This window comes from Chlamydotis macqueenii, chromosome 26, assembly GCF_036417535.1.
Source record: "Chlamydotis macqueenii isolate bChlMac1 chromosome 26, bChlMac1.mat, whole genome shotgun sequence".
Lineage (NCBI taxonomy): Eukaryota > Metazoa > Chordata > Aves > Otidiformes > Otididae > Chlamydotis > Chlamydotis macqueenii.
In genome coordinates, this window is record NC_141581.1 from 2,340,220 (window position 1) to 2,364,799 (window position 24,580).

General features: G+C 58.0%; 3 protein-coding genes across 3 annotated transcripts; 1 reads left to right on the forward strand and 2 right to left on the reverse strand.

Annotated features, from left to right (window-relative positions):
- The first annotated feature begins 7,331 nt into the window (after positions 1–7,331).
- LOC147597516 (uncharacterized) lies at positions 7,332–9,215 on the forward strand. The gene is made up of 3 exons (XM_086767676.1): positions 7,332–7,489; positions 7,749–7,959; positions 8,214–9,215. The coding sequence occupies exons 1-3, from the start codon at positions 7,332–7,334 to the stop codon at positions 9,213–9,215; spliced, it is 1,371 nt and encodes a 456-aa protein (XP_086623802.1).
- A 1,092-nt stretch (positions 9,216–10,307) lies between these two features.
- Positions 10,308–11,144, reverse strand: PRR22 (proline rich 22). The gene has a single exon (XM_086767678.1). It carries the CDS (start codon positions 11,142–11,144, stop codon positions 10,308–10,310), a length of 837 nt encoding a protein of 278 aa, XP_086623804.1.
- A 1,385-nt stretch (positions 11,145–12,529) lies between these two features.
- DUS3L (dihydrouridine synthase 3 like) lies at positions 12,530–20,842 on the reverse strand. Its single transcript, XM_086767266.1, has 13 exons — positions 20,787–20,842; positions 19,759–20,080; positions 18,696–19,280; positions 17,991–18,032; positions 17,749–17,901; positions 17,536–17,652; positions 16,640–16,705; positions 16,442–16,552; positions 15,705–15,801; positions 15,071–15,146; positions 14,578–14,766; positions 14,369–14,497; positions 12,530–12,723 (listed from the first exon to the last, which is right to left on the reverse strand). Exons 1-13 carry the CDS (start codon positions 20,825–20,827, stop codon positions 12,651–12,653), a joined length of 2,001 nt encoding a protein of 666 aa, XP_086623392.1. The 5' UTR covers positions 20,828–20,842; the 3' UTR covers positions 12,530–12,650.
- Between the last annotated feature and the right edge of the window lie 3,738 nt (positions 20,843–24,580).

Consider the following 24,580-nt stretch of genomic DNA (forward strand, 5'->3'; position numbering starts at 1 on the left):
CAGGCCTGTACAATAATTGTTGTGGTGCCATTTCTTCTTTAATCGCTGAAAGGAGATGTCAGGCAGATGCTGCAGCCTTGCAGCGTCAGGAGGGATGCAGGATCTGCCCAGTGCAGCCTAATTAAAGCAATTTTGGCCAGAGATCTGGTGTCTGCAGGGAGTCAGATTCAGCGAAACAGCAGCCGGTTGGGAGGGTTAATGTGCCCATTTCATCGGAGTTCAGGGAGGGGAGAAGACCCTGACAGACCAGGCTGCTGCTGAGCTCGGGGCTGCGAGAAGCATTTTCTAATTATGCTTTCAGGCTAATTGTGGAGGATGGGATGTGCTGACAGGGATGTGATGAGTGACAGATCATTCCTGCTCTGGCCCCTCGGGAACGGGAAGGTTTAGCCTCAAGCTTTTTCCCTCTGCATCCTTCTTGCTCGCCTCACTCTCCCTCTGGATTACGCCCGGTCTTGCAGCGATGTCTGGACCACCCCGAGCTTCTTCTTTTACATACCGAGTCTCACGGCTGAAACAAGGGGGCTACTTCCCCTTGGCTCCCTGGGGAGCTGGCAGCATCTCCTGACCCCGAGCACACCCAGCTGCAGGGGGACAGCAAGCTGAGAGGCAGCCGGAGGGTCAGCCACGTCAGGGTCATGGAATGATAAAATGGTTTGGGTTGGAAGGGACCTGTAAAGCCCACCCAGCCCAACCCCCCTGCCAGGAGCAGGGACATCTCCAACCAGATCAGGTTGCTCAGAGCCCCGGCCAACCTGGCCTGGAATGTTTCCAGGGATGGGGCATCCACCGCCTCTCTGGGCAACCTGGGACAGTGCTCCACCATCCTCAGGATAAAAAAATTTTTTTCCTTCTCTCAAATCTGATTCTCCCTCCCTCTATTTTAAAACCATCACCCCTCGTCCTGTCACACCAGGCCCTGCTGAAGAGTTTCTCCCCATCTTTCTGTCGTTGTCCCGGGGCTCCGTGCTGTGTGGGGCCATGTCCGTGAGTCCTGCAGGGACCCCGCCAAAGGGCTGCTTCCCCTGGGGAAGGGGACAGGGGAGTGCCCCCCCCCACCACTGCCTGCCCCGCTGGCGCTGACTCAGCCCTGGGGGTGGCTCGGGGCCCTTTGGCCCAGCGGGACTTTGGCATCTCTTGGGTGCTGTTTCCCGGTGCCCCCTGCGCTCTCTCGGACACAGGCGCGCAGCAGTTCTGCTCAAACAACTTTAATGACCAAAAATGAAGAGAATTGGTTCCACCAATGCTACCTTAACCTTCCCCAACCACCCAAACCCACCAACCCTCTGCCTCACTCCCCCCATCTCCATCGCACCCTGCGGTGGCTCTAATCCCCCGCACCCACGCCTGTGCTCCCTGCCAGAGCCCTCCGTTTGCTGCGTGGCTCTGGCAAGGGGCTCTTAGCCGTTTCTGCCCCCGCTGCTCTGCCATGGCTGGCTGGGTCAGGGGCAGTTCCATGACCATGTCCTTCACAGATCCCGGGGCTGCATCTCGGCGATTAACTCATCGATGCCCACGATGCCATTGTCCATCCCCGGGATGCTGTAGTCGGGGCTGAGCAGCTCCTCGGGCAGCGAGAGGGAGGCGAAGTCGCGCTGGGGGATGGCTGTGCTGGTGCCAGCAGAGTCCCCAGACGTGGGGACGCTGCTGAGACCATTCTGGCTGAGCTGCACCGTGTCCAAGGAGCAATCAAAGAGGCTTAGGGCCTCGTGGAGGAGCTCCTCCCTGGACACAGTGAAGTGGTCTGCCAGGTCCCCAGGGGCTGGGCTGCGGGGGGCAGCAGGGGAGGTGGGGGGGCCGTCGCTGCCCGGGGGTGCTTCCACGAGGGTGGCCGTGCCGGGGATGTTGATGTGCACAGCGTGTCCCTCGATGTGCTGGTTACCAGGGATGGACGTTGGCAGCACGGGAGGAGCTGGGGCCACTGCTGTCCCCTGATGGCTGTGGGGTGCCAACTGTTGGCCCTGGGGGGTCCCTGGGGCTGCCCAGACCACTTGGGTCCTGCAGCCCCCAGGGCCCCACAGGGCAGCGCCTGGCAGAGCAGCGGTGCTGTGGCCGAGCGAGGAGGTGGCCGGTGGAGGCAGGATGATGTTGGTCCACTGCACGTGGAAGAGGCGGGGGTCATAGAGGCAGCCGCACGGAGCCCTCTGCAGCCCTGTGTGGGGGAGAGGGGGCCATGCTGGGACGTGGGACCCTCCCGGGGCACCCGCCGAGCCAGCCCCCATCGCCGACATCTCCCGGCTCTGCGCCAGGCAGGTGGGCAGCGTGTGGTCGGGGCACTCCCCACACTGAGGAGTCTCACTTCTAGGAGGTGAAAGGAGAGACACGGCTCCAAGTTTTGGGGGATGCTGAAGGTGCCTGGGGGACAGGGTGCTGCAGGGGTCGGGCTCGGTCCCTACCTCGGGGGGAGAAGCTCCCCGGGAGCAGAAAAGCCCGATGCGGCCGGGATGGCGAGGAGGCGCGGGGACCGCGTGGTGGCAGCGCCATGGTGGGTTCTGACTGCGGGCTGCTAAGGACTCTGGGGTCTCCAGGATGGAAGGTGGGGTTCCGTGTTCCATCCTGCCCCCAGCTTCTCCTGGGGAGGGAAAGGGTGAGGGGGCTGGGTTGTCCCCGACCCCAACATGTGGCTCTCGGGCTGTGGGTGCCAAGTGCTTTTTGCTGTAAATGGTATTTTTTGGGTGCGAAATGAAGTTGTTGATTCACGTGAGCAGTGTGGGGACCAAGCTGCATCCGCAGCCTTGTGCCACTTGGCAAATGCATTTGTGACCATGGCCTGTGCTCCTGCCGCTGCGCTGGCTGCAGTGACACAGGGACAGGAGAGGGGACCTCGCGGGCGTGAGGGAAGGCTGATGATGAGATGCTCGGGCTGTGTGTGCTCTCCAGTACCCCAGCATTGGGTGAATCCATCCCCTCCTCGTACCTGGAGGATTTGGCAGTACCAGCGACATCCTCGTAGGAACAGAAGCCCCTCGCTCCCACTGCCGCTTCATCATCAGGGCAAGAACTCTTCACGTTCCTCCCCTGCTCCAGCGTGGGGTCCCTCCCACGGGCCACAGTCCTTCATGAAACTGCTGTGGCGTGGGGTCCTCGATGGGCTGCAGGGGGATCTCTGCTCCACCATGGCCATCACCACGGGCTGCAGGGGAACCTCAGCCAGGAGCTGCATTACTGCTCCCCCTCCTTCTGCACTGCCCTTGGCGTCTGCAGCCGTTCCTCTCACAATAAATCCTTCACACCAGGCTGGCAGACGCCTCTCAGGGTCTCTTCACATCTCATCTCCTCTCCAGTTCTCTCAGCCGGGCTGAGTCGGGCCCAGTCGCCGCCCAGCGGGAGGCCAGAGGGTGAGGGGTGCAAGGCCCACAAGGATCACACCTCCCCCTCTCTGCCCCCGCTTCAGGCTCTTCACGTCTTCTTCATTATTTTTTCTGTTTTCCCCTTCTTAAATACGTTATCGCAGAGGCGTTATCAGGGAACATTCTGCTACCAATTGGCTCGGCCTTGGCCAGCAGTGGGTCCCCCCTAGGCCCAGCCAAGTCCACTGGACAAAGGGGAAACAACTCCCAGCAGTTTCCTACAGAAGCTGCCACCACAGCCCCACCTCACTAAATAAAACCAGGACACAGTCCAACCACTCTGCAAGGAGCAGGGACATCTCCAACCAGATCAGGTTGCTCAGAGCCCCGGCCAACCTGGCCTTGAACGTTTCCAGGGATGGGGCATCCACCGCCTCTCTGGGCAACCTGGGACAATGTGCCAGCACCCTCAGTGTAAAAAATTTTTTCCTAATATCTGATCTGAATCTACCTTCCTCGGTTTTAAAACCGTTACCCCTAGTCCCCACCACGACGGCAGACTCGGTGCTCCTGCGAACCTGGAACCATCTTCATGCACCAGCCCTGGGTGCAAACACTGCTGTGCAAGCCCTGGCTCACTGCGATGGCACCGCAACGCTGCTCCCAGGCCACGCCTGAAGAAGAGAGTCCATCGCGCTGAGCAGTTCTGGCCCTGCCCAGGACTCTGTCGGCGTGGGCCCGGCGACCGAGAGGGTGGGCAGCCGCCCGGCCCCATCGCCCCGGCAGGACACCCCTGCTTCTTGGGTATCAGAGGTGTTTGACGCTCAAGATGTAAGCGAGCGTGTGGAAAGCGGGGCGGTTTCCAGGGAAGGGAAAGGTCTAACGCTACACAGGGACAGCACTTGGCTGCTTTACCCACAGAGATCCCACAACCACTTCTTTTATTTTAACCATTCATCGGCCTTGGTGTTGCAGAGCAGAAGCTGGAGCACTCAGCTCCCACCAGGGCCAGGCCTGGAGGAGAGAGGATATTGCCAACCAGCATGGTCCGAACATAAATGTCTGGAAAATTGTGCAAACGCCAGGCTGGGGGCAGCCACCATCAGGCTGAGAGGCAGCAGGGCTGCGAAGGGTTGCTCTGATCACAGCAGCCGTGGCCGGAGAAGGAAACGGGCCACTGGGAGCCGGTGGCTGCTTCACCTTCACCAGAGCAGCAGTTCCTCCCCCAAGCCCACCCGGGGCGGTGGGAGATGTGGAGAGCGGTTCCCACCAGGGTGGGACTGGGCAGGGACAGAGCACCTCAGCTTGTCCCAGGCAGGTCCTGGCCCAGGCCAGGCACCTGGCAGCTGAACAGACCCACGGTCAGCCGTGTGCCATCACAATGTCCTGATGTCACAAACCTCCTCACCCCCCATTGTCCCCTGCCCCCTAACGAGGCAGCCCTGCTGCTGGCAACCACTCGCCGAGCCGCCGGCGCCTGCAGCAGCGGGACCGGAGCAGGGACCTCAGGCAGCCATTGCCAGATTCTGCGTGCCGCGTCGCGACGCCCGAGGAAGCGACCAAATGCAGTGCCAGGGCAACTGCAGGAGCTGCCCAGCCGAAGAGGATGTGTGGAAACTTTTTGGCTGGCCATCCAAAACCGGAGAGGCTAGCACCGATCCCATGGAGGTCGAGCCACCGGAAGATGATGAGGACGCCATGGAGGTTGATCCAATTCCGGGGGGTCTAGCCAAGCTCGACCCAACTCCGACGGGCCTAGCCGGGCACTCCAACGCCGAATGCAGGCTGTGCTTGAAGAAGGGGGCCTGTCACGCCGGGAGGATCTGGCCCCACCCAAGTCTCTACCGGCGCGGGGCCAACTCCTTGGTCGTGGTCAGGTATGCCATCAATCCATCAACGGATCCGTTAATCTCCACCCACCCCTCAGCCTCCATTACAGCGGAGCTTCAAGCGCGGCGTGGGCTCCTCCTGCCCGCCCTGCGCTGCCCTGCTGCCCCCGATACTCACAGGGTGTCTCCCCCCTGCCCTCCCCAGCGTGCAGGCTGCACAGCAGCGCAGGGAGGAGGTGATGCTGCACAGACCGTCCCTGAACAGCCGCCCCATGCTGGGCACGCCTCTCATCAGCAGAGTTTGCAGAAAAGAGAGGATCAAAGCCTACCTGATTTATCTCCTCCTCCAATAAACTTATTTTAACTTTGGCCTTGTCAGATTTTTCTGGGCAGCAGTGGGCGGGAAGAGCTGGAACAAGAACGAGCAAGACTTTGTTGAGGTCTAGCACTCAGACCAGGTCAGGGCTCTGAGCTTGTGAAACTCTTCTTCTGAACACCAGCTCTGTCACCCGCTGCCAGGTTAGGATCACAGCATCACAGAATGGTTTGGGTGGGAAGGGACCTTCAAAGGTCATCCAGTCCAACCCCCCTGCCAGGAGCAGGGACATCTCCAACCAGATCAGGTTGCTCAGAGCCCCGGCCAACCTGGCCTGGAACGTTTCCAGAGATGGGGCATCCACCACCTCTCTGGGCAACCTGGGCCAGTGCTCCACCACCCTCAGTGTCAATCTCTTTCAGTTTAAAACCATCACCTCTTGTCCTACTGGTACAGACCCTGCTGAAGAGTCTGTCCTCTGGTTCTCCAGAGCCATGTGACACAGCACAAACCTTTGTGTCAATCCCAACAGGAACCCACCCAAAGGATTCAGGGAAGCATTGAGGGTGTTTCAGGCACGTAGTTTTTTTAAACAAACCTCCACTAAAATCATAGAATCATAGGATGGTTTGGGTTGGAAAGAACCTTCAAAGCCCACCCAGCCCAACCCCCCTGCCAGGAGCAGGGACATCTCCAACCAGATCAGGTTGCTCAGAGCCCCGGCCAACCTGGCCTTGAACGTTTCCAGGGATGGGGCATCCACCGCCTCTCTGGGCAAACTGGGACTGTGCTCCACCACCCGCAGCATAAAAAATTTTTTCCTAATATCTGATCTGAATCTGCCTCCCTCTATTTTGAAACCATCACCCCTCGTCCTGTCCCAGCAGGCCCTGCTGAAGAGTCTCTCCCCACCTTCCCTGCAGCCCCCTTTGGGCACTGGGAGCCGCTCTCAGGTCTCCCCGGAGCCTCCTCTTCTCCAGGCTGAACAGCCCCAGCTCTCTCAGCCTGGCCTCACAGCAGAGCTGCTCCAGCCCTCCCATCATCTGCGTGGCCTCCTCTGGACCCTCTCCAACCGGTCCATGTCCTTCTGATGTTGGGGGCTCCAGAGCTGGATGCAGCGCTGCAGGGGGGTCTCACCAGAGCAGAGGGGCAGAATCCCCCCCTGCTAGGGGCACCCTGCCGTTCCTTGGCTTTCACCGTGTTCCTGGGGCTCTTCTGCTCCCTCTCCCTGGGCTGGGGGATTTCTGCAGGAGGAAGGGCCTTTGCCTCTCGCTCTGGCTGCACAGGGAGCCCAAACCGTGCCCTGCAGTGAATCCACCTCCATGGGACTGTTCCCATCCCTGCACAAGACAGGGAAACTGAGGCACGGCCTCCCAGCAGCTGCTCCCTGCCCCACCGGGCACTGGTACTGGTATCAGTGCCCCTCCCCTGCCTGGCCTGGCCCAGCAGCGGTGGCAGGAGGAGCCCGAGTGCTGGCAGGGCTCAGCTGGGGCCGTTTCCCCTGCAGACTGGTTTCACCTGGAGCCTGCTGGGTCTGGGGGCTGGTCCGTAACCACGCCCTGGGGCTCTTCTGGGGGCTGCTGATATAAACCAGCAGCCTACTGGGTCTAAGGGCTTTTCCTTCCTTGCTTTCCCCTCAGCCTCTGAGGGTCCTGGGTTTGGAGGCAGGGAGGGCTGGGGGCTGCTGGCTGCGGGTCTATGGGATGTAGGGCCAGGATTTTCCTCCTCTTCCCAGCACTGCCGAGCAGGTCAGGGCACGGCGAGGAGCAGCCTCTGCCGCCCTGTCCCGGGGCTGGCGGCTGCAGCCCCAAGCAGGGCCCTGCCCTGGGGCTGGCCGCAGTTGGGCAGTGTCTCAGCCCTTCTCCTTCTCCCCTGTCAGGTCCCAGATGAAGGACGATGGCATCTCGGAGCTCCGGGCTGCCCTTAGGGCTCGGTTCCCAGCCCAGCTGCAGCAGCCTTCTGCCGGCACAAAGAAATTCCTTCCCGGTGCTGCCTCCACTTCCACCGCAGAGCTGCTCGCTTGGCCGGGAAGACCTCTTTGAGAGCTTCAACGGGTGGGTGGCTGCTGGGATGCGCGTGGGGGCTGAGCCCCGCTCTTGCCTCGTGTTTGCCCCTGAAGGAATGTGTCCCTCCTCTGGGAGGAGTTGAGGTTCATGGGGTAGTGCTGGCAGCGTGCAGGCTGGAACCAGGCAAAGCTGGTGGCACTGGGTCTCCTCGGCGTCTCTGCTGCCCGCGTGACTGCAGCCTGGACCGGGCAGTGCTGCGCGTCCCAAAGGCCCCCGGCTCACACCTGTGTCCCTGCTGCCCTGCCAGGAGCTTCTGTGATGTGAGCGACATTTTGGGGGCCAGCCTGCTGGACTGCAGCTCCTCCATCCCCGACCTGCAGCTGGTCCGGAGGATCGTGTCCCAGGTGGAGTTCTACCTCTCGGATGAGAATCTGGCCAAGGACGCTTTCCTCCTGAAACATGTCCAGAAGAACAGGATGGGCTTCGTCAGCATCAAACTGCTGACGTCTTTCAAGAAGGTAGGCAGCCCGTGGTGCCCACCAGCCAGGGTGGGAAGCAGCGTTCCCACCAGTGTACGGGGAAGCTGTGGCTGGTTGTCACAGCCCGGGGGTGCTGGGGAACTTCTGCAGACCCGAAGCCGCTGACATGAAAGGGGGACATTGCCTGTCTGCGGCTGCAGATTGATGGGTTGCGGCCTGGCTGGGTGATGGGCATAGGGTGGTCCCTGCCTGGGGAGACTGATGGGGGCGCGGTGGCCCCCTCTCTCTTGCAGGTGAAGTACCTGACGCGTGACTGGCGGCTCACGCTTTATGCCCTGCGGTTCTCGGAGCTGCTGGAGGTGAACGAGGAGGGCACCAAAGTGCGGCGGCGGGTCCCCATCCCCGAGTCCCTGCTGAGCGTCCCCCCCAGCAAACTGCTGCTGGCCTGGGAGCTGCTGCCCCAGGAGCGGGACACGCTGCCGCCACTCCAGAAGAATTTCCTGGAGACCATCGCGAGGATGTTTAGCCCTTTTGGTGCCATCGCCTCCATCCGCATCCTGCGGCCGGGCCGCAAGCTGCCCTCAGATGTGCGGAGATACGCCTCGCGCTTCCCCGAGCTGCTGAGCAAGTGCTGCGCGCTGGTGGAGTACGAGAGCCTGGAGAGCGCCCGCAGGGCCTTGGAGGAGCTGGGCCGCCAGAGCCGCCCAGGCGGCCAGAGCGTCAGAGTGGTGCGGCTCTGCGGGAAGGGCTCCAAGAAGAAAGTTGGGGCCGAGAGGGAGGTGGTGGAGGAGCTGGTGGGCCAGCTGGGTTGGAAGGCGCAAGCAGCGGCAGCCGCCTTCTCCTGTGGTATCGGGGACTCCCCGCTCTGTGGTTCCCCGCGGTCGCGCCGTGCCCTACCGTCACCTCCCCTCCTCCAGAACGAGGACCCCGCGGCACCGGCCTGGCCAGGCAGTGGCTTCAAGCTCGGCAACTTTGGCGACGCCTTCGCTGGATCGCTCCTGGCCAGCAAAGTCTTCCCCCCACTGGGGATGGGCTTGGGCAGCAGCAGCTGCTCCGGGCTCTGCTCCAGCAATGAGAGCCCCCGCAGTTGGGGGAGCGTGGAGGGGGCCTGGGAGCCCTGGGGCAGCAGCCCCTCTCCCACTGCCAGACCTATTCCCGGCAATCCCCCGGCAGCCAAGGGCCTGCCTGAGCCCCTCGGCCAGCGGGATGGGGCTCTTCGCCGGCCCCACGGGCCCGATGGCACCAAGGGCTTCTGCAGCCGCATTGGGCGTGGAGAGCTCGTCCTGCGGCCCTGAGGCTCCTTTACGTTTGGGTTTGGGCATTTTTCTTTTCTTTTGTGTTCCTCCTTGTTTTCCTCCTCCTCTTGAGCAGAACTCCCTGTGGCTTGTAAGAGCCGCGGGCAGTGGCGATGCAGCTGCTCCAGGGGACAGGAGTTCTGGGGCAAGGACGATGCTCGCGGCGGCGAGGCAAGACCCGGAGCTGCGCTGTGCCGAGCTGATGCCAACGGGATTGCACCTGCCCGGGGTCCAGAGCGGCGCCTGCCGCCCCAGCGGCGTCACTGGGACTGCCATAAGGAGGGGGCTCAGCCCCCAACCACCAGTGCTGGGGCACGGCCCTGACGGGGCCTTCACCCCACACCCGCTGCAAGCCAGACCCAGAAAGGCGATGCCGCTTCCCAAAGGAGCCGTTGGCTGCACTGGCCCCAGGCTGTGGAGCTCAGGTGGGAAGTGAGCAATAAAGAGAAATGAAGTTTCCAGGCACTTGCTGGTCAGTGCAGTGATTTTTTTTTTAATTATTTTTCGTTCCCCCTTCATGGTCTTGCAGCTGCCCAGGGTGCAGGCAGACAAGGGGAGGAGGGTCCCAGCCTGGCCTGCAGCTCTGTCCCTCGCCATTCCTGCGCTGATTTGGAGTTATTTTGCTGCGGCACTGAGGCAAAGCCAGGCTCCACAGCTGAGCGCGCGAGAAGGGCGCAATTGTCTTGAGGCTCTGACGGGCTTTGCGCTGAGCCCCGTCCCCGCTGGACTGGATGCCAGCTGTGTTAAAGTCAGAGGTGTTGTGGCTCTTGTTGTGGTGTGTGTCTGTCCCCACGCTGGCGCCGAGATCTGTCGTTGTCCTGGGGCTCTGTGCTGCGTGGGGCCGTGTCTGTGAGTCCTGCAGGGACCTCGCCAAAGGAAGGGGACAGGAGAGTCCCCCTTCTGCCACTGCCTGCCCCGCTGGCACTGACTCAGCCCTGGGGGTGGCTCGGGGCCCTTTGGCCCAGCGGGACTTTGGCATCTCTTGGGTGCTGTTTCCCGGTGCCCCCTGCGCTCCCTCTCGGACACAGGCACGCAGCAGTTCTGCTCAAACAACTTTAATGACCAAAACCAAGAGAAACGGTCCAGTCAGAGCTACCCCACGCTCCTCCAAGCCCTCTGTTCTGCCATGGCAGGCCAGACCGGGGGCAGATCCAGGTCCATGTCCTGCCATGGTTCCCGGGGCTGCATCTCGGCGATTAACTCATCGATGCCCACGATGCCATCGTCCATCCCCGGGATGCTGTAGTCAGGGCTGAGCAGCTCCTCGGGCAGCGAGAGGGAGGCGAAGTCGTGCTGGGGGATGGCTGTGCTGGTGCCAGCAGAGTCCCCAGACGTGGGGACGCTGCTGAGACCATTCTGGCTGAGCTGCACCGTGTCCAAGGAGCAATCAAAGAGGCTTAGGGCCTCGTGGAGGAGCTCCTCCTTGGACACAGTGAAGTGGTCTGCCAGGTCCCCAGGGGCTGGGCTGTGGGGGGCAGCAGGGGAGGTGGGGGGGCCGTCGCTGCCCGGGGGTGCTTCCACGAGGGTGGCCGTGCCGGGGATGTTGATGTGCACAGCGTGTCCCTCGATGTGCTGGTTACCAGGGATGGACGTTGGCAGCACGGGAGGAGCTGGGGCCACCGCTGTCCCCTGATGGCTGTGGGGTGCCAACTGTTGGCCCTGGGGGGTCCCTGGGGCTGCCCAGACCACTTGGGTCCTGCAGCCCCCGGGGCCCCACAGGGCAGCGCCTGGCAGAGCAGCGGTGCTGTGGCCAAGCGAGGAGGTGGCCGGTGGAGGCAGGATGATGTTGGTCCACTGCACGTGGAAGAGGCGGGGGTCATAGAGGCAGCCGCACGGAGCCCTCTGCAGCCCTGTGTAGGGGAGACGGGGCCATGCTGGGACGTGGGACCCTCCCGGGGCACCCGCCGAGCCAGCCCCCATAGCCGACATCTCCCGGCTCTGCACCAGGCAGGTGGGCAGCGTGTGATCGGGGCACTACCCAAGGGGTGAGCTGCTGTGCCAGTGGGATGGGGTGGAAAACTGGGGAGTAGTCTTGCCTGTGCCAAAACTGCCGGGGGGACAGGAGTGGTGGGGATGCTGGCAGTGCCAGGGCTTGGGGGATGCTGAAGGTGCCCAAGGTGGCAGGGTGCCAGAGCAGACAGGGGTGCCATACCTGCTTGGGGGGCCTCGGGTGCCGCCCCCACCATGGGCGCCCAGGCTGCGGGGAAGGGCTGCTCCAGCCCTGGCACTTGGCACAGGTTGGCTGAGCCTGAAAGAGAGACATGAGCCATGGCCGGCAGTCACCTCCGCTCTTGTCCCCAAGAGCATCCCCGGGCTGCAGGGGTCGGGCTCGGTCCCTACCTCGGGGGGAGAAGCTCTCCGGGAGCAGAAAAGCCCGATGTGGCCGGGATGGCGAGGAGGCGCGGGGACCGCGTGGTGGCAGCGCCATGGTGGGTTCTGACTGCGGGCTGCTAAGGACTCTGGGGTCTCCAGGATGGAAGGTGGGGTTCCGTGTTCCGTCCTGCCCCCAGTTCCTCCTGGGGAGGGAAAGGGTGAGGGGGCTGGGTTGTCCCCGACCCCAACATGTGGCTCTCGGGCTGTGGGTGCCAAGTGCTTTTTGCTGTAAATGGTATTTTTTGGGTGCGAAATGAAGTTGTTGATTCACGTGAGCAGTGTGGGGACCAAGCTGCATCCGCAGCCTTGTGCCCCTTGGCAAATGCATTTGTGACCATGGCCTGTGCTCCTGCCGCTGCGCTGGGTGCAGTGACACAGGGACAGGAGAGGGGACCTCGCGGGCGTGAGGGAAGGTCACACAGGGTCACGCGATGCCGTGCTTTCCCCAGCCCTCGCTCAAGCGGTGCTGTCACCCTCGATCAGGGAACAAGCAGCTCTGGATCCCCCTCGGAGGGGGCCACGCTTTCCCCGGGTGCGTGACACCCAGGAGGGGATGGTTCCTGCCCCCGCATGCTCGCAGAAAAGGAGCAGATTCTGCACAGCAGCTGATGATGAGATGCCGGGGCTGGGTGTGCTCTCCAGGACCCCAGGGACTGGGTTAGAACATCCCCTCCTCGTACTCAGAGTGTTTCACAGCACCAGTGACATCCTGGTAGGAACGGAGGCCCCTCGCTCCCGCTATGTGAGCAGTGTGTGGTGTGGGGGAGTCGGGACAACTCCTGCTGTGAACTGGAGGCTAAAGATCTCTCCTGACCTGGATCCTGTTAATTAAACAGATCATTCTGTGTTAGGGAGGCATCTCTGGCTGCAAGATTGTGCAAGGCAATCTGCTGTGTAACTCGTGGCAGGGACTGATGCTGGGAGTGTGAAAGCAACAGCACTTCTAAAAATGTAAAACTTTATTTCATTTCAGAGCACAGCTGAGCAACTCTGCTCCTTGACACACACACCGTCGTAAAGCCTCCTCTTGACTTGATGCCATGGTGAAAGGCCTCATCAGTCCTATCTGTAGGAATTGGCCTTGTGTTTAGGCAGGAAGGTGAAGCTGGTAGGTACGGGTCCCAGAAGCATCTCACTGGAAGAAAGAAATAAAAGATCAAAAAAGAAACAAAAAACAAGGATAGGTTTGTGTTCAGTACAACAGAGCCTGGAAGCCAGTCACTGTATGGCCCTGTGGCTTTACAGTGATGGTGACGGCAGTCAGGTGTGTCACACCAAGCCTTTACCCTCCTGAAAACTTAGGGCTGCTGCACAAAACCCATGCTTTAACTCTGAACCACAGCACTGGAGATGCTTTAACTCTGAACCACAGCCTCCAGATGTGGGCAATGCCCTTTTTGCTGGGGAGTCACTAAGGGTCGTTACCAAAATGGGTTCCTAAGTTTGGTAACCTGAACACCAGCCTTGCCGCTTGCAATGACATGCCTAAAATCAACACGAGCCTCTGCAAAGCTCCTTCCGCACCTCTCCCTGTGCTCGTGCAGAGCCAAAACCCTGTTAGTGCAAAAAGTGCGAAGGTCGGATGCTAAAATGATGTAAGCCAGTTCTATTGCGACTAGATTTATCCTAGCTTAAGACTTCAACTATTTCATGCTTTGGAACACACACTGCATCTTTAGTGCAGAATAATTTTCTTTATAGTCAAGGAGGCTTAACTTATTTCCTGGATGCTGGTTCAACACAGCATCACTAAAACTTTCCCTAAGACATGTCAGAAAGAGTATCCCAGCAGGGCATAGAATTGCAAAGCAAGAGCCTGAATCTGCAGCAGAAAAGCAGAAATGGAGTGTGCTCACAAAACCCTGCTTCTGATCAGTGTCTCCTTAAAATGAGCTCTAATGAATAAACCCAAACTGCTTTCAAATTTTGAGTTCTCATGGCTATAAATGTCTTACATGGCACTGCGAAGACCACAGGTCACAGAGCTTTGTGCAGTCTAACATAGGCAGGTTCTCCTTGAAGAATGGCATTTAAAAAATTCTGATCTTGATACACTTGTAATGTGGCCTTAGGCAGCTGTTCACAGCACTAACAACATGGATGAGGATTAGCAAAACCAGAAAGGCTGCAGCCATGCTCTATTTTTGCTAATCTCTGTTTCCATGAGATGGGAAACAGCAGCTGGCTGCTCCAGTTCTCATTTTATCTGTCTTTCAGCTTACAAAGTCATTTCAAGTCAGTGCCTGAGGACCTGCGGATGTGGGGAAAAACAGTTTCCTACACTTTGTGGTATGAACTCAGAAATCAGGTAATGAAAAATGGGGAAAATGCTCAGCTCTCCTAACGTGGGGATGGGGACTGCCTTCCAGCTTGGCCTCTGTACGGGCCTGGCAGGGTGGGACTGTCCCAGTAGAGCACGGAAGAATCTGATGCTGAAAGCCTGAGACGTCCCATCATTCCGCTCTTCTCTGCTGGTTCCTACGACTGTGCTGGGATGAGCAGCGTGTCATGAGAGAGGTCAACTATTCTAGATTTGCAGCGGGTACTGGATGACCTGCTGAAGCAGATACAGGGACTGAAAGATCTTTAAGGGAACTTCAAGCTCAGTTAAAACCTCAAAGTAAAGCGCTGGTTAACCCTTGCTGCTTTCTTACAACCTCTTAAACGGATGGGAAAGAGTCATTATCCCCTCTCTGGAGGATGCACGCAGGCAGAGTGACTTTGTGGGGCTCTGCAATGTCCCTTCCTAGCAATTTAAATGAAGTTCAATGCTTTATTACCTTATTTTAATCCAATCGTCCACGTTTTGGCTTGCCATCAGCGTTTCCAGATAGTCTCTCCCCATGTAGTAAGGCGGCCGCTCGTTAATTTTCTGAGGTAGACATTCTAATAAGCCAACTGGGATATACCTGCAATGAAACGTAATGGGCTGCTACTGCTCAAATGGTACAGGCTCACTGTGTACGCGAGCCTCTCAGCTGGGAATTACCTGCACAGAAATGAGAGCCATTCCAGCAGGAACTTCCTGGTCTTCTCCACTCCCTGAGTATCTGACCCCCAGTGCTCAAGGCCATAGTTGGTGAAGTCTTTGAGGATATCAAACCTCTCACTGGAGGAGATATCCCAGTGTCTCTGTTCCTTAATTTCAGTGAAAAGCCAAGGTTTGATAAGTGCCCCTCTGTAGCCAAAAAAAGGTGCATTGTTATTCCCAGACTGATGTTTCTGAATATGCCAACTGATTTAAGAGACTTTCCAGCACTTATTTGCCAGCCAATGCGGCTTAATTTTTTTTTTCAATTTCTACAGGAAGCTGCTGCAAGTTCCCACAGCATTTACCAAGATTTTTACCAAGTTTCAAACAGTAGTTTAACCAAGAGGAAACTTCTCATGTTTCAGGTTTGTTTAGGTATTTTTTTTAATTCCTTTTTTTTTTTTACTATTGCACCTTGCTGCTCAAGCAACAGGGAAACACAGGCACTTGCCTTGCAATCATAATTCCTGAAACACCCATCTGCATGGCTCGATTAGCATCTTCGTACGACAAAATATCACCGTTTCCTGTCCAGAAGGAAGGGAGAAGCCAGAGGTCAAAGTGATACATGAGGGCAAGTCAAAATGAGTTAATCCAGGCATGGGATAAAATTCAAAATGGACCCAGGGTCCAAGAGCCAGATAGTACAAAGAGGCTCTGGGGCTCATGTTTAGAGATTCCCAGGGATGTTTCTGATTAATATTACCCTTACAAGGAGAAGGAGAGCCCTCCCCTCTCTTCTTCTCCACTCCCAACTCCTATCCTGAAGGTTTAGCTGGGACTGTCTGTGTCACGGTCCCCAAGGGAGAAAGCACCTGCTAAAAACAAAGTGGTTTGTGTCCTGCCTGTGCCTTCCCCTCCTACTCCTCTCAGTGCTTGTCACGCTTGGCCCCAAGCACACGGGCAGATCCAGGCTGCACAAGCGCTGCTGGTAACTCACTCCATCATGTCAGCAGCAGCAGCAGGGATACTCCAACCCTTCCCCCAGGCTGAACATCCTTGGGAGAATGTTGTTTTTTTAATGATATTTCAAATCAAGCATGCGGCACTTTCAATCCACGTGACAAAACAACAGAAACACCTACCAAAAAGAGGCATGGGGCTTGCTATTTTAGCACACTCTGCTATGTAGTCCCAGTCAGCACCCCTCGTGTAGCGTTGTTCCCTGGATCGGCCGTGGAGCTGGGGAAGAAAGTCACAGTGAGACTTCAGCAAACGCCCTGGAGGAAGCAGGGCAGGACGGGAAGGCTGGAGGAAAGTGCTTCATTGCTGGAGGAAAGGCAATGACACCAGGCTGGGGTAAACAATCCCTCTGGATGTATGGCCCAGGCCGTTGCTAGCAGACCGGGCTGTGGAAGTCATTAGCAGAGCTGAGAAAGGGCTGGATGCTTTCTGAGTAATGTTTCAGCTGTTTGCAAGGCAGAGTGGGAAGTGACTGTTCACATCGAAAGGGAATATTCACTGTGGGCAGGAACTACTCATCCCCATGCAAATGAGACGACCCCATTGCTTCCCCACCCCTGCTATAACGAGGCTTATTTGGCTGAAATCGCTGTTCCAGAGCACCGCAGAAACCATCTCCTTCTGTAACGGATACAAGGGTCAGGAGCACCTAGGAAAATGCTCTCTGCATCTGAATTTTTCTTGGTTATTAGCAGGAAAAAAATAAAAGGTAGTTCGGAGCCGGTCAAAGGTGTTTGAAAGAGCTGCTCAGCTGTGGGGAAGGGTAAGGTCACCCCCACATTGTGCTCTAGGCTGACATGCAAGCAGAGTTCCTGAGACACGAGCCAACAATCTCATGTCACAGCAAGCATCCCTGTACCGTGACCATGGATGCTCCCCACTCCCGGATCTTGGGGATTATTTTATGAGCCACATTAATCTTTTCTTGCACCCCTGTCCGTATCTTCACAGTCAGTGGGACGTCCAGCACCTGCAGAAATGAGAGAGTGAGGCCAGGGTGAGGCAGGAGCCAGCTCCATCAGCTCATCTCCCGCTGCTGGCAGGTGCTCCAACTCACCGAATTCATCCCTCGGACGATCTGTTCAAACTTGTTGGACCGTGTCATCAGAGCACAGCCTCCTCCCTGGGGGACAAAAAGTGGCACAGTCAAGAATTTGAGGGCTGGAGCACCTCTCCTATGAGGACAGGCTGAGAGAGCTGGGGCTGTTCAGCCTGGAGAAGAGGAGGCTCCGGGGAGACCTGAGAGCGGCTCCCAGTGCCCAAAGCGGGCTGCAGGAAAGGTGGGGAGAGACTCTTCAGCAGGGCCTGCTGGGACAGACGAGGGGTGATGGTTTTAAAATAGAGGGAGGTAGATTCAGATTAGATACTAGGAAGCAATTTTTTACACTGAGGGTGGTGGCACACTGTCCCGGGTTGCCCAGAGAGGCGGTGGATGTCCCATCCCTGGAAACGTTCAAGGCCAGGTTGGCCGGGGCTCTGAGCAACCTGATCTGGTTGGAGATCTCCCTGCTCCTGGCAGGGGGGTTGGACTGGGTGGGCTTTGAAGGTCCCTTCCAACCCTAACCATTCTATGATTCTATGATTCTAATTTCTGCCTCCTTGCATAGTGAAGAGCCTTCTCAGAGCTGCTCAACAGCAGCCCTCTTCTCAGGGGATGAAGGTAAAACTTGGAGACTCAAGACTTGGAGCATCTCAAGACTTGGAGAAAAGGGACTTTTCAACAACAGAAAACGCCCAGCCCTTTTCCCTCCCAACTTCTGCCTCCTGCCAGGGAGAGACAGCTAACCATCCCCTGCTCTTTGAACAGCTTATTTGCCTTCTCACTGAAGTCTAGTGTCCGTAAATGAACTGGGAGCTCTGGATCAACCGGCAGGAGCAGATCAGAACAGGAGATGAGGCAAAGGACAAGCATCTGCTGAAGGAAGCAAAAGGTGCTACAGAAAGTCCTCTTACCTTCTTGTAGACCAGGTCAATGGGACAGCCAACATTGATGTCTACAAAGTCCACTTCAATTGTCTGGTTCAGGAGCTCTGCACATTTCGTCATCGTGTCTGGAAATGCTCCCTCCAGCTACCAAAGGGGGACAGGTTGCATGAGTTCAAGAAACAGCCTTTCTCCTCAGAAGGGAGTTATCATTTGTTTGGTTATCAAGAGGACAGCACTCACCTGCACCCCAAAAATATCTTCAGTATGATGCCGTTTGAGGAGAGCCCACTCAGAGGACTGGCCCTGAAGCAGGTTTGTGCAGACAGCCATCTCTCCACAGGTGACATCTGCCCCGAAGCGCTTGCATATCCTTCGGAAGGGGAGGTTACCGCACTGAAAGACAGATGGTTTGTCAGGAGATTTGCTCTCAACCAAGTGTGGCAACAGCAAGTTTTGACAAAAGGAGAGAATTATCTACCTACCGTGGTCAATGGTGCCAAGTAAAGCTTGCCTTGGATTTCCAGCTGGAAAACAAGGATGGAGGAGCATGTCAGCAGAGCTGAACCAGCAGTGTTAAACAGGAAGATATTCCAGTTAGCAATTTTATCACTTGCCTTGGGCAAAACTTAGTGGGAAACTCAGGAAATCACTGGTTTTGTTCAAGAACTTCAACTATTCCCTGAGAATGTATCGTTTGGATAAAAGAACCAGAAACTTGGACTGCTCAATTTGTTTTCACTGCTCAGCTTGCAGAAAACTCAGAGCAGTTACAGACATAGAGGGATGCAAGACTGGCTAATGGATGCAAGGATGGAGGTGGTGAGGAGAGGAAGGAGGCAATGCTCTCACCCCAGGAGAGCATCGTGCAGCACAGACAAACCAACCAGCCTCAGCCTCGGCTCTCCTTGCAGATCGTTTCCACCCTCACCGACAGCTCAGCCCCTACCCTCCTTCACGTGCAAGGGGCTGCAGCTTCTCTTGGTTCTCACCCCCTCCCAAGGACAACGCCATGGCCCCACGAGCTCACCTTCCTGCATCCTTCCCCTCATGACAGTAACGCAGTCCCCAGGCAGCTCTGTCCTCTGCCTGCCTCTCACCCAGCTAAGAGGTCTCTTCTGTCTTCCCAAGCACAATGTCAACCACTCGACAGGTACATGAGAGACGGCAGCCCTCGATCAAACTCTCACCTTCTTCTTCTCACATGACCGCAGCTTTATAATGTCTTCATCTGTCACCGGGCCCACTGTTTTGACGGAGGAAGCCTCCTCGCCACCTGTGGGGCCAGGACTCTGCAAGGCATCCGGTTTGGGATCTTCTCCCTGCTCCGGTAGCACAGGACATTCGGGGCTGTCTCTCAGGCCCTCCTGGGGTGTCGTGCAGTTGGACACCTCTTGCTCCTCTGCAGAGCACCCTGTGGCTTTGCCTCCCTTCCTACCATCGCGGTGGGGCTTGGCCAGATCACGGAGGTACTCATCAGCCTTCTTGAAGCTAAACTTCCTCTTGCGCAGCTGCTGCTGGAGGTCCTTGGAGAGGTTGTTTCTCACCAGCAACTTCCCTTCCCACTGCTTGGCCAGGTCTGTGTTAACGATGTTCTGGTAGCTGTCCCCGAGGTGAGCCTGGGCAAAGCGGCAGGTGACGCCGTAAATGCACTTGCCAAAGGTTTCGAAGAGCACGCAGCTATGCCCCAGGTCAGCCGGCTTTGCAGCCATGTACTCGCCGACGTCGTGAAGGAAGCGGCACCGCGGACCGAAGTAGCACTTCTCTGCACACCCCTGAAAACAACAAAGAGGAGGTTAAAACCTCTGCCCTCTGCTTGCCCACCCAGTCGTGCCAGTACCTTCCAGCACAAGCGAGGTGAGCCTGGGCCTGCCCCAGCCCAGAGAGGGGCCAGAACTGCTCTGAGCTCCCCAGGTGACGTCAGGTGCCCCATGAAAGGCTCCCAGGAAGCTGACTGCTGGAACATGCCACAGAAGGACACTGATGTACCCACTGGAGGGGACATTTTAGGGAATCTGCAACTTCACTTGTCCCACTCAGCTCATCCTGCGTCACCCTCTCCCAGCCAGCCAATACAGGCGGTTTTGCCCGCACAGCCCCCTGCTACGCTCTCCCTGCTGGGAGTTTGCCCTGGTGCGGCTCTGTCTCCAATGTGCTTTCCTAGACCTAAAAACAAATGCAGCGCTTGAGCAGGAAGGGCCCACCGGGGTCCCAAATTCCCTTTCCCAGAGCAGCGCAGAGCAGGGCCCCTACCTGCGTTACTGACGGGCACAGCCTGCTCTGCTCGTAGTGGTTGGGTTTCATGCACGGCCTGCTCTTATTCTGTCCCCGGGCCCGCTTCCGCTCCACGGGCTCCTTCTCTGCTCCGGCATCCTCTTGGCTCTCCCCGTCCTGACCAAGATCCTCCGACTTCACCCGTTTGGAGGGGGGCTCGCTCTGGCAGTTGCCAACCTCCTCTTCCTCCTCCTTCTTCTTCTCGACCTCCTCCTCCTCCTCGCCTCCACCGCCAGCCTGGCCGCCGGGCTCGCCCTTGGCCCGCAGGTAGGCATGGAACTGCTCCTTGGAGGTGAGGAACCTGCGGAGCCAGAGCACCCGTGGGACCCCAGTGAGGGTGGGGAGCGAGGTGTCCGGGGAGAAGGGGGAGAAGGGTCTGCCAGGGGGAGAGGAGGCTGGGCAGGTACTGGGAGGCTATGGTGGGGCAGGGCACCTACTGGGGGAGCTATGGCGGGGCAGGGCAGGTACTGGGGGGCTATGGAGGGGCAGTGCAGGTACGTTATGGAGGGGCTGGGCACGTACCGTGGGCTATGGTGGGGCAGGGCAGGTACTGAGGGCATTATGGAGGGGCACGGCACCTACCGGGGGGCTATGGAGGGGTAGGGCACCTACCGGGGGGCTATGGCGGGGCATGGCAGGTACCGGGGGGGCTATGGCAGGGCAGGGCACGTACCGGGGGGGCTATGGGAGGGGGCTGGGCACGCACCGGGGGCTATCGCTGGACAAGGCACATACCGGGGGGGCTATGGAGGGGCTGGGCACGTACGGAGGGCGTTATGGAGGGGTAGGGCACGTTCCGGGGGGGCTACGGCGGGGCTGGGCACGTTCCGGGGGGGCTATGGCGGGGCTGGGCACGTACCGGGGGGGTTATGGCTGACGAGGCACGTTCCGGGGGGGCTATGGCGGGGCTGGGCACGTTCCGGGGGGGCTATGGCTGACAAGGCACGTTCCGGGGGGACTATGGAGGGGCAGGGGCGGGGCGGGGCAGCCCGTGGGCCCGCACTCACCGGGCACGAACCGGCGCCACCCCCGCCGCCACAGCCGCCATGCTCCCGCACGCGGCGATGACGCGAGAGGCGGGGCGGGCCCGCGTGACGGGGCGCGAGGCGGGGGAGGGCGGGTACAAAAGGCCCGGCCGAGGCCCGGCCGCCCCACAGCGGCGGGCGGGGGGCCAGGGGCGGGTCGGTGCTGCTGCGGTTGGGCTTTGTGAGGGGTCGCGGCGCCGGTGAGGGCTGTGCCTGTCCGGCTGCGGGCGGCCCTGAGCCCTCTGGATTTGCTGGGGGGCGGTTCAGGCCCGGTCGAGGGTCTGCCTGCAGCCCCCCCCACGTCGGGGCTGTGCCAGCGGCGAGAGGAGGCCGGTGCGTGGCCCTCGCCCGTGGAAGAGATGTCGTTCCTTCTTTCGGCTCTTCAGGGCCTCTCTATTTTGGGACACCTCCTGGGTGGCATCCTGTGAGAGATCCGGGATTAACACCGGCTGCCGCCCCAGGCCTTCCTCTGGAGCGGGAGCAGGGCTAGTCATGGCGTGAGGGACAGGAAAGCAACACCCGAGGGCTTTTGTCTCATGGCTTCTGAGGGGTTCAGTGATTTTGGGGAGAGGATCTGGCTCTTTCACCTCTTTATAGGTGTCAGCTGTCAGCCTGACCTCAGTACCCGGGAAAGTTATGGAGCAAATCATCTTGGGTGAGATCACTCGGCATATGCGTGGCATCCAGGGGATCAGGCCCAGCCAGCACGGGTTCACGAAAGGCAAGTTGTGCTTGACCAACCTCATTTCCTTTTACGACTGGGTGACCAGCCTGGTGGATGAGGGAAAGGCTGTTGATGTGGTCTACCTGGACTTCAGCAAGGCCTTTGACACGGTCTCTCACAGTATTCTCCTAGGGAAACTGGCTGCCTGTGGGCTGGGTAGGTATACCCTTCTTTGGATAAAGAACTGGCTAGGGAGCCATGCCCAGCGGGTGGTGGTTAATGGAGTCAAGTCCAGCTGGCAGCCTGTTACAAGTGGTGTCCCCCAGGGGTCGGTACTTGGGCCCATCTTGTTCAATATCTTTATTGATGACCTAGACGAGGGGATTGAGTGTACCCTCAGTAAGTTTGCAGATGACACCAAGTTGGGTGGCGGTGTTGATCTGCCTGAGGGTAGGGAGGCCCTTCAGAGGGATCTGGATAGGCTGGATCACTGGGCTGAGCTGAATGGCATGAGGTTCCACAAGGCCAAGTGTCGGATCCTGCGCTTTGGCCACAATAACCCCATGCAGCGCTATAGGCTCGGAGCTGAGTGGCTGGAGGACTGTGAAGAGGAAAGGGACCTGGGGGTGTTGGTTGATGCTCAGCTGAACATGAGCCGACAGTGTGCCCGGGTGGCCAAGAGGGCCAACGGCATCCTGGCCTGCATTAGAAATAGTGTGGCCAGCAGGAGCAGGGAGGTAATCATCCCCCTGTATTCGGCACTGGTGAGGCCGCACCTTGAGTACTTGTGTTCAGTTTTGGGCCCCTCACTACAAGAAAGACATTGAAGCCCTGGAACGTGTCCAGAGAAGGGCAACAAAGCTGGTGAGGGGTCTGGAGCACAAGTCTTATAAGGAGCGGCTGAGAGAGTTGGGATTGTTTAGTCTGGAGAAGAGGAGGCTCAGGGGAGACCTCATTGCACTCTATAGCTTCCTGAAGGCAGGTTGTGATGAACAGGGGTTTGGCCTCTTCTCCCAGGCAACAAGCAGGACCCGAGGAAATGGCCACAAGTTGTACCAGAGGAGGTTTAGATTGGACGTGAGGAAAAGCTTCTTCTCCCAAAGAGTGGTCAGGCACTGGAATGGCCTGCCCAGGGAGGTGGTGGAGTCTCCGTCCCTGGCAGTGTTCAAGAGGCGGCTTGATGAGAAGCTACAGGATATGGTTTAGTAGCTGTGGCAGCAATGGTAGTGGGAAGGCGGTTGGACTAGATGATCTTATAGGTCCCATCCAACCATGTGATTCTATGATTCTAAGATGGAGCTCTCTGCAGAGATGCAGGGCACTGGGTGTGGGTGTTTTGTGTGTTTGGGTTTTTAATTTTTTTAATGCAAGGCTTGGTTGCTAGGTGTGCAGCCTAAGCTGAGAGATGAGCCATGTCCCGTGGCACAGAGCTGTAAATCTATGTTGGAGCTGTCCCACAGGCAGAACTTTGTTGTGGCTGCTCTGGCAACGGGATTTTCCATTTTCCCCTTTGGAAACGTTTTTGAGCTCAGCCCAGCTGAGGTGCAGGAGGGCTTTGTCTTTCCACCACTCATCCCCCACAGGAAGAACTGGTCTGGGCCTGCAGCGGGCTGCATGCCACTGTGTCTTCCTCCTGCCGTGGACAGGCCGCAGGTTGGATGGATGGGCCGTGAGACGAGGCCGCCTTGTCTCTGGGGACTGGGGTTGTCCTCTGACGTGGGCTGCAGCCAACACAAAACTAACTCCAGGACTGAGGTGCTGCCACGTGTTCCTGATGGCTGCGTTAATGAGGCTGTCCTGCTAACGCAGTAAGCGAGGGCTGGGGCTTCTGAGACTGGCTGGGACACAAAGTCTGCCCTTGCGTTTGGTCTGTGCGTGGAAGCCCAGGCTGACACGTCAAGTGTCGGATGCTCTGTGTGAGGTTGCACTCGCTGACCTCTGCTCCCTCTGTAGCTGCTGCATCTGCCGCATGTATTTGGAATACCTGTTACAGCCTCTCCTGGCCCATAGTCCCTGCATGCCAGAAACAGCCAGTTCCCTGCCTGTGAAGCTCTCAGCCCATACCTGGTGTGTGTGGGCCTTGAGCAAGAAAGACTTTGTAGTGAGGGGGCTTGATGTCTCATGGCGTGATGTTCAGGGCTCTACTGGGTGAGGTTTCCTTCCCAGCTTAGGCTCATGTCCCTTTCTTTGCAGTTACTCTCCATCATCTGCACAGCCTTCTCATTTGACTCATGCTTGGCCTGGGTGCTGAGAGGGTGAGAAATAGCTGTGAGGTCCAAATGAAGGAAGACCTGTGCTCCATCTTCTTTCCTGTCCCCTTCCCTGCATTGAATCCAAGGGCTTTGCCAGGCCCTTTTATCCCAATAAAAAATTGCCTCTTCGTTTCCATGAGCTCAGGAAAGCAGGCTGGACTGTGTTTTCAGCCCTGCATTGTAGTACGGGTACCAACAAGAGGAGGCAGAAAGTAACTTGTGTTTTTGCCTTTAGGGGCTGCTAGAAGCTGGTGAAGAGCAGCCGTGCTTGCAGCATCGGGGGAGTTATCACAGCGTGAGTTTGTGGGCATGTAAGAGTTGTGTGTGCACATGGGGCAGAGGTAAGTTTGCATGCAGGGCTTTAATTTCACTGTTTTCCTCTTTTCTATTGCTTTAGTGCAGTTCTCTCCAGATGCTCTGTCAGAAAAGCCTTTTGGGAGGAGCTAGGAGCCCTGTAGGGTGCTTCTGCTATTTCCAGGGGTGGGCAGGTTGCATGGTGAAGCCAGGCTGCTGTGAGAAGAGCGTTTTGCTAATTGGGTATTAATTAGTTTTGGAGTCAAATATGAGGAATGCAAAATACTATTTTAGGCTTCAGCTTGTCTGAGGGAAGGAAGGAAGGAAGGAAATGAGGTGCTGAGGGTTAATGAAATTATTTCACCGGTGTTTTTGTGGGGCAATAAGCCTGAAATCAGAGTGCTTTTGACTCACTGTACTCAGCTGAGGTCAGATTTTTGCATCTAATCCCTTATCAGGGCATTGGCTCAGCAGTTTTATGAGGCTGAGCCTCAGGCAATCTTCCCAACAGACCCTGTCGAAGGGTCTGAGAGTGGAGCATGAGCCCCTGGGACTGCCAGCTCTGC

Coding starts and splice junctions, on each gene's coding strand:
- LOC147597516 (XM_086767676.1), top strand. CDS start 7,332: ATGGCATCTCGGAGCTCCGGGCTGCCCTTAGGGCTCGGTTCCCAGCCC. Junction 7,490..7,748: donor CTCTTTGAGAGCTTCAACGG/GTGGGTGGCTGC, acceptor CTGCCCTGCCAG/GAGCTTCTGTGATGTGAGCG. Junction 7,960..8,213: donor TGCTGACGTCTTTCAAGAAG/GTAGGCAGCCCG, acceptor TCTCTCTTGCAG/GTGAAGTACCTGACGCGTGA.
- PRR22 (XM_086767678.1), bottom strand. CDS start 11,144: ATGTCGGCTATGGGGGCTGGCTCGGCGGGTGCCCCGGGAGGGTCCCAC.
- DUS3L (XM_086767266.1), bottom strand. CDS start 20,827: ATGGCGGCTGTGGCGGCGGGGGTGGCGCCGGTTCGTGCCCG. Junction 18,033..18,695: donor GGTCATGTGAGAAGAAGAAG/GTGAGAGTTTGA, acceptor CTTGTTTTCCAG/CTGGAAATCCAAGGCAAGCT. Junction 14,498..14,577: donor TGGCTCTCATTTCTGTGCAG/GTAATTCCCAGC, acceptor GTTTCATTGCAG/GTATATCCCAGTTGGCTTAT.